Source organism: Mirounga angustirostris, unplaced genomic scaffold, assembly GCF_029215605.1.
Source record: "Mirounga angustirostris isolate CCGP_5_RB_7025 unplaced genomic scaffold, mMirAng1.0.hap1 SCAF_2, whole genome shotgun sequence".
NCBI lineage: Eukaryota > Metazoa > Chordata > Mammalia > Carnivora > Phocidae > Mirounga > Mirounga angustirostris.
The window spans coordinates 86,923,785-86,936,946 of NW_026991710.1; the positions used below are offsets into that span (position 1 = coordinate 86,923,785).

The 13,162-nt window shown below is 35.4% G+C and overlaps 1 protein-coding gene across 4 annotated transcripts in view; it reads right to left on the reverse strand.

Moving 5' to 3' along the window:
* TBCK (TBC1 domain containing kinase) overlaps positions 1-13,162 on the reverse strand; it is a 227,915-nt gene that overhangs the window by 72,439 nt on the left and 142,314 nt on the right. For all 4 annotated transcript variants that reach the window (XM_064584933.1, XM_064584936.1, XM_064584934.1 and 1 more), the window contains one exon: positions 4,983-5,158. In XM_064584933.1, the coding sequence (XP_064441003.1) occupies positions 4,983-5,158 (176 nt within the window). The remainder of the gene's footprint in view (positions 1-4,982; positions 5,159-13,162) is intronic.

Genomic DNA, 13,162 nt, shown 5'->3' on the forward strand with positions numbered 1-13,162 from the left:
GAAACTAGAAGCATTTTCATGAAATTTAGGTACAAACAAATCTATCCACTCTCATAACTTCTAGTTTATTTTATACTAGAGGTCCTGTCCAATGCAATAGGACAAAAAAAAAATCAAAGATGTAATCATAAAAGTTGTAACTAGAAAGATATTTTATATATATTTATATGATTGCATTAGCTTCTTAAACATCCAAGAGAATCCACAATCTAATAGATTTAAAAAGAGAATCAAATTCAAAATACTTGGTATTTACTCAAAGGAGTTAAAGACTTTGGTCTACACAAAAATTGCACATGGATGTTAAAGAAGCTTTATTTATAATTGCTAAAATTTAGAAGAACTAAGATGTCCTTCAGTAGGTGAATGGTTAAAAAACTGGTACATCCAGACAATGAACCACTATTCAGCACTAAAAAATGAGCTATTAAGACATGAAAAGACACAGAGGAAACTTAAATACATATTATCAAGTGAAAAGTCAATCTGAAAAGGCTATATACTATATGATTCCAACTCTGTGACATTCTGGAAAAGGAAAAACTATGGAAATAGTAAAAAGATCTGTGTTCTTAGTGTTTGGGAGAGAGGGCAGGATGAATAGGTAGAACATAGTGGATTTTTACGGCAGTGGAACTACTCTGTATACCAAAATGATGCATACATGTCATATATATGTTCAAACCCAGATAATGTACACCACCAAGAGTGAACCCTAATGTAAACTATGGACTTTGAGTGATAATAATTATTGTCAATGTAAGTTTATTAGTTGTAACAAATGCACCACTCCGTGGAGGATATTGATAATGAGGGAGGCTATGTATGTGTAGGAGCAGGGAGTATGCAGGAAATCTCTGAGCTTACTGCTCAATTTTGCTGTAAACCTAAAACTGTTCTTAAAAATAAAGCCTCTTAAAAACAGAAGATCAAACAAGTTTGCTAAGGATAAAATGAATCTTAAATACATAATAATCTTTCTATTATACCAGTAATAATTAACTAGAAAACATAATAGCATAAAAGCTATAATGCATAAAACTAATAATATAATATATTTATTCTTCATTATGGACAACTAACAATTGTTAAATCCACATGTTCAAATTAATTTCTACCTCCTTCTATGGTCTTCTTTAATCAGTAAATGAAAACACCAAAACACCATCCTTCTAGCCTAGGTCAAAAACTATGGAGTTATCCTCGATTCCTCTCTCTTTTATATCTCACATTCAATCAGTCAGCAGCATCTGTTAGATTTGTTTTCAAAATATATCTACTTATCATCACCTCCACTGTTAGACCCTTGGGTCCAAACCACCATACTTTCTCCTTAGTCTCTGTTTTGCCTTTGTCCTTCTATAGTCTCCTTTCCATGTAGTAGCCAAAATAATCTTTTCACATGTAAGTCAGATCATGTCACCATTCTGCTCAAAACCTTACAATAGCTTCTCATCTCATTTGGCATAAAGTCAAAGTCCTAAGGTTTATACAAGATCTCACCCATTGATATTGCTCTAAGTTTATTACTTTCTACTCCCCTCTTCACTCATTCCATTCTATACATAGTCTCCTTACTGGTCCCCTACAAAGTATGTTACCATCATTGCACTTGCAAGATGGAACATTTTTCCTCAAGAAATCTATACAGCTCATTCTCTCACTTCCTTTAGGTTCTCTTCTTAAATGTCTCATTATCAGCTTGACTTTCTTTGAGTCCCTCATATAAAATAGTAATTCTTTAATGTTCTACCAACTCCTCATCCTTGACATTCTCTATCTCCCTTATTATTCTTTATTTTCCTCAGTGGCACTTATTCCCAAGTAACACACCAAGTGTTTATTTTATTTTTTTTCTTATTGTCTGTATATCCTCCATTAAATGGAGATTCTATGAGGACAGGTACTTTTTTTACCCCATTGTTATATTTCCAGCAACTACAACAATGTCTGTTTTGTAGTATGTATTCAAAAATAATATTGAAAAAATAATGTGTTGGTTTTTATGTCATTCATTATATTTTCCCTTATGGTTGAAACATATAAAAAGAAATAAAACAGGGTGCCTGGGTGGCTCAGTCGTTAAGCGTCTGCCTTCGGCTCAGGTCATGATCCCAGGGTCCTGGGATCGAGTCCCACATCGGGCTCCCTGCTCGGCAGGAAGCCTGCTTCTCCCTCTCCCACTCCCCCTGCTTGTGTTCCTGCTCTCGCTATCTCTCTGTCAAATAAATAAATAAAATCTTAAAAAAAAAAAAAAAGAAATAAAACAAGTTCTAAAGAAAAGTGAACTAAACCTTGAATATTCTTCAGATAGAACATTTCATGTAAATAATGTAGTATATTTTTCTCTTCCATTTCTTAGTATTGCTGTTGTTAGGGATAACATATCTGATTTAAGAGTACATACAAAAGTTTGTCTTGTATCACAAAGCTTTAGTGAATTGACTTACCATCATTAGGAATACAAAAAGGAATTTGGATTTTGTCAGATTCAAGCTATTAAACCATTTAAACAAAAATCTCATTTCACTGAAGGATGTAGGGGAAAGCATTTATTTAAACTTCCTCAAGTTTAAAATAAAAAGCAATTTTTCCTAGGTAAAGTTGACTTTATCACAAAATGAAAGTCTCATATTTTTTGAACTGTTAATATTCTTTTCTGATCTTTAAAAATCAACAATATCCCAACCATTTTGTTTCATTCAAGAATTAGAATGCAGTAGACAAATAGCATAGAATATGACTGACATCAGTGAGAATGGCAGAATAAAAATGTCATAAAAACTGCTCCTCCAGAAAAACAATGAGACCACTGGCAAAGATTATCAAAATAAACGTTTTCAGAACTATGGAAATTAAAAAAGAAATCCATGGCAATCTGAGGAGTGCATATTTAAGAGAATCAGCTGAATCTTAGTAAGAATGTGAGCTTTGTTTTAATTTGCCCTACTCTCATTTCCCTCTTCTCAGCTCCACCATCAGCTTGAAACCAACAGTTCCATAAACCAGCAGGCCAGCAATGTCTGGAAGGGGCAGAATGTTTTAGAGCTCCCCAGAAGAACCATTTCAGGGAATTGTGATTATTTGACTTGTCTGCCAGTTCTCTAAAAAACCTTTCTTCACAGTGGTTGTCTTTATTGGACCTGATTCAGAGCTGTCTCAAGCAGTCTTTTTTTGTCAAAAACATTTATTATTTGTCAGAAACAGTCATCAGTGATTGTTTAATATTGCAGTTGTTGGAGGAGGCCATAACCATAACAATTGGAGTAAATAAGAAGCTAACAATAAAAGTTTAAAATTAAGGTTAAAAGCTGAAGAAGGCGATGTCTACATGGGGCTTTAAAAGCTCCAACATGTTCCTGGGAATTTAGAAGGCTATCCACGCATATGTAAGACTGTTTGCATGCTCTTCTAGACCTGAGAAAGCCTTAATCTCTCATCTGTGGCTTACCTCAAGGTTCTGAACAAGCAGGAAGCAAAGGCTAAGGCAATATAGACTGCTGCCTGAAATGTTAAATATGTGCCCCAACATGCACACAGAGCTCTTCACCAAAGGCTGGAAGACTTACTGAGTACAGAAACTTAAGGATATCTTTTGAGTACAGAAACTTAAGGATATCTCTGTCTAAAAATTAGCTGACCATTAAGATAACTAAGCAGTGATCATAGCTGACAAAGAATATAAACTATACAGGTTTAGTTCAGAAAAGCCACTAAATAAATAACAACCACCACCATCATAACAAACAGCAACAAAAACCCCTGTGGTGGGGACAGAATCTGATTTCCAGAGTTGCCATATTCTATTATTTAAAAGGTAAAGTTCTCAACAAAAACAATTATGAGATGTTGGACTTGCTAGACAAAGACTCTAAATCAGCTCCTTTAAATATGTTCCAAGAACTAAAAGAAACCATGTCTAAAGAAATTAAGGACCAATGTCTCATCAAATATAGAATACTACTAAAGAGAATTAAGGAAAATGAATCAAATAGAAATTATGGAGTTGAAAAGTTGAAAAGTTGAAAATTATGGAGTTGAAAAGTTGAAAAATAAAGTGAAAAATTCACTAGAGGGGCTTAAAAGCAGATATGAATTGGTAGAATAATGATCAGTGAACATAAAAATAGGTCAAGTGAAATTATCCAGTTTAAGGAGCAGGAAGAAAAAAGAATGTATAAAAATGAACAGAGCCTATGCAACTCTGGGACATTATCAACCACAGCCATAAATAGATAATGAGAATTGCAGAAGAAGAGAAGAGAGAGAAAGGGACAGAAAAAAACATCTGAAGAAACAATGGTTGAAAACTTCTAAAATACACTGTAAAACAATCTACACATCCAAGAAGCTCAATTAACTCCAACTAGGATAAAGAAAAAAAATCCACATTTAGATACACCATACTCAAACTGTCAAAAACCAAAAACAGAGAACCTTGAAAGTTGCAAGAGAACAACAACTCATAAATTGGACATCATCAACATTAAAAACTATGTGCTTCAAAGGACATTATCAAGAAAGTAGAAAGATAATGCATAGAATGGGAGATAATAAGTACAAATCATATATCTGATAAGGGGACCTGTATAGAGAATATGTAAAGGATCCTGGGATTATGACCTGAGCCTAAGGCAGACACTTAACCAACTGAGCCACTGAGGCACCCTTGTCTTTCTCTATTTTTGTAATTCTTCCTTTGCTTCTGTAATTCTTTTAGCATATGACAAGTTGAGATACTACAATTACATAGACAAAATGTGAAGCTTGCTACCTGAAGGAATATATAGAACAATCTTCTTAACTGTAAAACTAAATAGACATAAAGGTTTTCTAAAGTTGCATAAATACAATCATATATTAGAAAATAGTTATATTAAAAGGACATAAGTGATAACATTATTATGAGCAATAATTATGCTACAGTACATTTTTAACAAGTCTTCCTTCAGAGTTTGTAAATTAAATCTGCAGATACATACCAAATCTGTTTTTGGAGGATCTGGACACTCAGTGGAGAAAAAAGGTGTTGAACTTCTGACTCCACTGCTATCAGGAGTTGGCTTTGGAGGTTGAGCATGCTGTCTGTAAGTAGCACTTTTAGGAGTCCAACAAAACAGGTTGATTGATTCTCGCACACAGCGTTCAATGTCAATTTCTAGATAGGAATTTTTTTAAAAAAAGCAAACATTTAGAATTTGAATTGCTATGTCATGTAAAAAACACAATCTTTCCTAAATGCATACATCCAATATGGCTAAGATGATAACCAATTAGAAAAGATGTCAGTGAAAATATAATGTAGATTTTAATCAGCATATATATGACTACAATGGTGGGAGTATTTTATATTATTATATACCTATATATAGACATACATTTACAAATGTGAATATATATACATATATTTTTTGTATATTTTATTTGGTATTACATATATACACACATACGTATATGTACATACATATATATATACACAGTAGATATGTTTGGATATTTCAGTATATCATTATTTAAACATCATGGAATATAACACATCTTATTTAAGAATTGGCCTCATTTACTCTGATAATATGTTCAATTTTTCAAAGTAAAATAGAGGTTGGGGAGGGGAAGGCTAGAATTTGGAAGTGGACAGGCAAAAGATTCACTCCACCATGACTTCCAGTAAAGTATACTAAAAGTTTTATTTTTGCCTATCAAAGGAGATATAAAATAAATAGGGCAAATTTTATTAAAATATCAATTCTCAATTTTTAAAATAATTTACTGAATTAAGTGAAGAAAGGTGTAAGTGAAGTTTCACATATAGAAAAATTGCATGCACTTGGTTAAAATGATAAAAAGAAAGGGTCCATTGATTTGAGCAATGGTAAATATAGTGAAATGTATTTTTTAAAAAGCTCTATAACACTATTAACTTGACACTCCACAAAGAGAGGAACCTAGACACCAACTAGAAGAAAAATTAAAGTTCAAGATAGGTTCTCTAATCCATTTAAGAAGGAAGAGACATGCTCAATTCATTTTAGAAAAATTCCAATTAATATGGTTAAGATAAAAATTTGAAGCTAAAGAGAGAAAACCCTGTCATTTAAAACAAAGTTGATTCATTTAACACTGTTAATCTCCAAAGGAAGAATTTCAGACCATAGGTTTTGCATCTGCAGGGCTCAGATCAGTCTGACACATTTGTCACCCAGTAAAAGCTTGAAGTCAAGTCAATGATCCAGATCAGAGGTTGTAGTTCAGTCATTAAATCACTAGCAATGGGAAAGTCTGTTGTATCTGCTTCCAAAACATCCTACCAATACCATAAAAGGTTTCCAGTGAATCTTGAGAATTTACTGGCATCCACCCCAATTCCACCCTGATTATTAGTACTGGCAGATATCCCATTCTCCATTCACTTGACCTATGTCACCTCTCCATCTCAAAATCCTTCCAAAGTCCTTTGTCATAACTAAAATATTATGCAAAAAGTACTTTGTAAACTGTACATCAAAATATGCAATTATTCTTATAAAGTAATCTCTTATCCTAGGGCACTACTGTTTTTTTCTTTTGCATTATAATTTTGATTAATGCATTGTGAATGAAGCATGTAGTACCCCAGATTATAGTTTCTTAGGTTTGATTCCAAGCTCCATAAAGAACTTTGTGACTCTGAAAAAAACAACTTCTCTAAATCCTGACTTCTTTATCCTCATCCATTACTATCATATCTCTCAGAAAAAGTGAACTATTTCCAAAATAATAAAACACATCTCATATTTCATTTGGGCCAGAATAGGTGGAAAATACATCTCTCCTGAAGACTTCTATACTTTTGCTCCAATGGCTTTGAACTGCTCCCAAGATCTAGTGAACAATTGTTGTCCTGGCACTTCTCTTTACTATCGTCTAATTCCCTTCAGCTCTCCCCTATATTTGATCCCTAATTTGAGAGACAAGACATTATTTACTATTTTTTGATTTACTCCAACATTTTGGCGGACTGCATTTTCTAGCAGCTTCTGTGAAAGGGTGCACAGAAGGCAAATCATTTTGAAATCTTCCATGTCTTTTAATATATTTATTTTGCCCTTGACTGATAGAGTAGGCATAGCATTCTAGGGTTGAATTTTTTCCCTTCAGAGTTAGGCAAAATAGTGCTCCATTGTCTTCTTCTGAGAAGTCTGATATGATTCTGAATTGAAATCATTTGCATGTGATTTTCCCATTTTCTGTAAACTTTTAGGATCCCTGGTGTTCTGAAATATCACAAGGATATATGTAAATATGTTACTTCATTATGCTATTTGGTGGTCCTTTTGTAATCCTTCACCTAACAGAGAAAGTTCTTGTTTGACGTCTGTGGTAATTTCTTTCTTTTTTCCTCTTCTCTCTTATTTAAAAAAAATCTTGAACATCCTGAATTTGTTTTCTAATAATTTGCCTTTTTTTCTTACTTTTCATCTGTATTTTGGTTTTACTCTCTGAGACTTTTCCTAAGCTTTATCATCTAACTCTTTTATTAGAAAGCTCACTGCATTTCCACATCATTTTTAATTTCCAGTAAATCTTTTTTGTTCTTTGTTACTTAAAAAAAAAATTGATTTGTCATAGTTGCAATACCTTCTCATAATTATCTTTCTGAGGATATTCCTTTATTCAGTTTGTGTTGGTCTATGTGTTTTAGTTGGAGATTTTCGATCTATGACTCTACCTATTTAAAAGAACAGCATTAAAAATCAGATTGGAAGTTTTGTATATGTGGGCAGTGTTGGTGACTGGTAGATTCACTACTGGGTAGCTTGGAGACACGGTCATTTGTTAGAAGGCCCCTAAGTAAGGTATTTCTCCTCCTGGGGACATTCTACCTCTCCAGAGAATAATTCTCTAATCCATCTAAACTAATCTTTGCCAGCATTGCCCATGGAGAGTTCTGGACGTTCTAACTACATACATCCCCTCACTTCTGCTCTCTGCTATGCTGTTGACTCTGAATTTCAAGATACTTTGATTCTATTACTCCAAAGAATACTCCTCCAAATTTACTGTTCTCATGGTCATTTTTTTTTTGTAAAACTTGCAAAAGTAAAGATATTTGAGCCACAAACAGTGAAGACTTCTGTCTTTATACCATTTTCCCCTCTATTACACTTCATCTTGTGTTAGGCAACATTATAGTGTCTGGGGACACTTTGAGATATAACTAAGAATAAGCTAAACTAGGAATAATTAGTTTGGTTTAATGGGATATATTTTTGTGATTTGAAGTCACTTCAGGATATTGATAAAAAATTTTCTCCTTGATGAAATTCTAGCCAGATTCCTTTAAGCCCTTTCTTGACTATGCCTCAACTTTGGCTTATAAACACTTGAAGAAAATGCCAGGATAGTCTTTAACAGTTCAAGGCCACATCCCTAGGATGACTGTTCCATCCACCCCCCCACCCCTTTAAGTACCTGCTTGAGAAAAGTCAGGGCTGCCAATATAATTTATTGTTTGTTCCAGGCAACATTAGAAGATAGGGTCTCTGTCTCCCAACCTCTGCGGGAAGGTAGAAACCTAACTTCAGTAAGTGCCAGTTAGCAAACCTAGATGAGTTTCACATGGACCAATGCCCTCCTTCACACTTTTTGTAATTTTTCACTTCCCTGAATCTTTTGAGCACCTCCTCACCCCCAGTACCCACCTACTCCCTCATTCTCCCATTAAAATGCCCAGTTACCTCTGTACAAATTGTTCATGCTGGAATCTTCTTTACTGTAACAGTATATTACTGATTAAAACATGTCCTTACCACTTTAACTAGTCTCTGGCTTTGTTCGATGGTACAGTAAAGTTATTGCTCTAGAAATGACTTCCTGAAATACTCCCATCACCCACTATACAGGTGCAGAGGTTGTAATGCAATACAACATGTCCCAGCACCAGAAGTTTATGGTTAGTAGAAATAGTTGAAATATACATAGTCAAAAATCAGACTTAAAAGTTCTTCCAAACTTTAAACACGTAAAGTGTTGTAAGCAGAGAATGTGATTCTCATTGATGCCTGATCAAAAGAGAAATACTCTAGGAATACTTCTAGAAATATAACTGATAATATTACATATACGTTATAACTGCATTAACTTTTTTTATCTCTTATGATAGGAATTTCACAAAATAGCATTTTTGTGTTTGTTGGAAAGAAATCTGTAGGACCACAATAGGATGGTATTACCTGTGTAAAGTCATATGGGTTATGTATTCCCACTATCAATAATAAAAAACAAATTTCAACCAAAACTGCCAATAGAAAAACTATTTTTTGTATAGAAAATATGTACAATTATTGTCATGTGACGAGATCATCAATGAGTATGAAGCAAAAAAGAAGGAAAAAATATAGAGGTATCTGACATTTAATAATTAAAATGTTATTTTTGTTTTGTAATTTGTTATGCTCTCTTTACTCATTCTCAATATTCTTTTAATGGTCTAATTTTGTTATGTAATGTAATCTTCTTAGAGAGGGCCATTTCTTTGTTGTTTAGGCTTCAGGCCCACACAACCTGGATCTTCCCCTATCTTCTAGTGTTCTGCTAGGTGGCAGAGAGTAGACTGTTCGCTAGCAAGGTGGGTGCAAAGATCTACAGGGGTGGGAGAAATGAAACTACTCTTTATGCATACATTGAACTCATTCTTCTCTGTTTTTTTTCCTGCCTCATTTTCTTTTTTTTTCTCTGTTATTTTTTTATTGTTATGTTAATCACCATACATTACATCATTAGTTTTTGATGTAGTGTTCCATGATTCATTGTTTGTGCATAACACCCAGTGCTCCATGCAGAGCATGCCCTCTTTAATACCCATCACCAGGCTAACCCATCCCCCACCCCCCTCCCCTCTAGAACCCTCAGTTTGTTTTTCAGAGTCCATCGTCTCTCATGGTTCATCTCCCCCTCCAATTTCCCCCCTTCATTCTTCCCCTCCTAATATCTTTTTTTTTTCTTAACATATACTGCATTATTTATTTCAGAGGTACAGATCTGTGATTCAACAGTCTTGCACAATTCAGTGCTCACCATAGCACATACCCTCCCCAATGTCTATCACCCAGCCACCCCATCTGTCCCACCCCACCCCCCACTCCAGCAACCCTCAGTTTGTTTCCTGAGACTAAGAATTCCTCATATCATGAGGTCACATGATACAAGTCCTTCTCTGATTGACTTACTTCACTCAGCATAACACCCTCCAGTTCCAACCACATCGTTGCAAAAGGCAAGATCTCATTTCTTTTGATGGCTGCATAACATTCCATTGTATATATATACCACCTCTTCTTTATCCATTCATCTGTTGATGGACATCTTGGCTCTTTCCACAGTTTGGCTATTGTGGACATTGCTGCTATAAACATCGGGGTGCACATACCCCTTCAGATCCCTACATTTGTATCTTTGGGGTAAATACCCAGTAGTGCAGTTGCTGGATCGTATGGTAGCTCTATTTTCAACTTTTTGAGGAACCTCCATACTGTTTTCCAGAATGGCTGCACCAGCTTGTATTCCCACCAACAGTGGAGGAGGGTTCCCCTTTTTCTGCATCCCCGCCAACATCTGTCTCTTTTCTTTTTGATAAGTCTGGCCAGGGGTTTATCAATCTTGTTAATTCTTTCAAAGAACCAGCTCCTAGTTTCGTTGATCTGTTCTGCTGTTCTTTTGGTTTCTATTTCATTGATTTCTGCTCTGATCTTTATTATTTCTCTTCTCCTGCTGGGTTTAGGCTTTATTTGCTGTTCTTTCTCCAGCTCCTTTAGGTGTAGGGTTAGGTTGTGTACTTGAGACCTTTCTTGTTTCTTGAGAAAGGCTTGTATTGCTATATACTTTCCTCTTAGGACTGCCTTTGCTGCATCCCAAAGATTTTGAACAGTTGTGTTTTCATTTTCATTGGTTTCCATGAATTTTTTTAGTTCTTCTTTAATTTCCTGGTTGACCCATTCATTCCTTCATAGGATGCTCTTTAGCCTCCATGTATTTGAGTTCTTTCCAACTTTCCTCTTGTGATTGAGTTCTAGTTTCAAAGCATTGTGGTCTGAAAATAGGCAGGGAATGATCCCAATCTTTTGGTACCAGTTGAGACCTGATTTGTGACCTAGGATGTGATCTATTCTGGAGAATGTTCCATGGGCACTAGAGAAGAATGTGTATTCTGTTGCTTTGGGATGGAATGTTCTGAATATGTCTGTGAAGTCCGTTTGGTCCAGTGTGTCATTTAACGTCTTTATTTCCTTGTTGATCTTTTGCTTAGATGATCTATCCATTTCAGTGAGGAGGGTGTTAAAGTCCCCCACTATTATTGTATTGTTGTCGATGTGTTTCTTTGCTTTTGTTATTAATTGCCTTATATAATTGGCTGCTCCCATGTTAGGGGCATGGATATTTACAATTGTTAGATCTTCTTGTTGGATAGACCCTTTAAGTAGGATATAGTGTCCTTCCTCATCTCTTATTACAGTCTTTGGTTTAAAATCTAATTTGTCTGATATAAGGATTGCCACCACAGCTTTCTTTTGGTGTCCATTAACATGGTAAATGGTTTTCCACCCCCTCACTTTCACTCTGGAGGTGTCTTTGGGTCTAAAATGAGTCTCTTGCAGACAGCATATCGATGGATCTTGTTTTTTTTTTTTTTTTTTTTTTTTTTTAAGATTTTATTTATTATTTGACAGAGAGAGACACAGCCTGAGAGGGAACACAAGCAGGGGGAGTGGGAGAGGGAGAAGCAGGCTTCCCGCCGAGCAGGGAGCCCAGTGCGGGGCTCGATCCCAGGACCCTGGGATCATGACCTGAGCCGAAGGCAGACGCTTAACGACTGAGCCACCCAGGCGCCCCTGGATCTTGTTTTTTAATCCAATCTGATAGCCTGTGTCTTTTGATTGGGGCATTTAGCCCATTTACATTCAGGGTAACTATTGAAAGATAGGAATTTAGTGCCATTGTATTGCCTGGAAGGTGACTGTTACTGTATATTGTCTGTGTTCCTTTCTGGTCTGTTACTTTTAGGCTCTCTCTTTGCTTAGAGGACCCCTTTCAATATTTTTCTTGTAGGGCTGGTTTTGTGTTTGCAAATTCCTTTAGTTTTTGTTTGTCCTGGAAGCTTTTTATCTCTCCTTCTATTTTCAGTGACAGCCTAGCTGGATACAGTATTCTTGGCTGCATATTTTTCTCATTTAGTGCTCTGAATATATCATGCCAGTCCTTTCTGGCCTGCCAGGTCTCTGTGGATAGGTCTGTTGCCAGTCTAATGTTTCTACCATTATAGGTTACAGATCTCTTGTCCCGAGCTGCTTTCAGGATTTTCTCTTTCTCTGAGACTTGTAAGTTTTACTATTAGATGTCAGGGTGTTGACCTATTTTTATTGATTTTGAGAGGGGTTCTCTATGCCTCCTGGATTTTGATGCCTGTTTCCTTCTCCAGATTAGGGAAGTTCTCTTCTATGATTTGCTCCAATATACCTTCTGCCCCTCTCTCTCTTTCTTCTTCTTCTGGGATCCCAATTATTCTAATATTGTTTCATCTTATGGTATTGCTTATCTCTCCAATTCTGCCCTTGTGATCCAGTAGTTGTTTATTTCTCTTTTTCTCAGCTTCTTTATTTTCCATCATTTGGTCTTCTATATTACTAATTCTCTCTCCTGCCTCATTTATTCTAGCAGTTAGTGCCCCCTTTTTGATTGCACCTCATTAATAGCCTTTTTGATTTCAACTTGGTTAGATTTTAGTTCTTTTATTTCTCCAGAAAGGGTTTCTCTAATAACTTGCATGCTTTTTTCAATCCCGGCTAGTATCTTTAAAGTCATGATTCTGAACTCTAGATCCAACATCGTACTAATGTCCGTATTGAGTAGGTCCCTGGCAGTCAGTACTACCTCTTGTTCTTTTTGTTGAGGTGATTTTTTCCATCTTGTCATTTTGTCCAGAGGAGAACAGATGAATGAGAGAACAAAATGCTAACAGGGTAACAACGTCCCCAGAAAATATACTCTAAACAAATCAGAAAAGACCTGAAGCTGGGGGAAAAGAAAGGGAAAGAAAGAAAAAAGAAAAAGAAAAAAAAAAGGAAAAAGATAAAAACAAACAGAAACAGAACAAAACAAAAAAACCAGAATATGATCAGATATGATC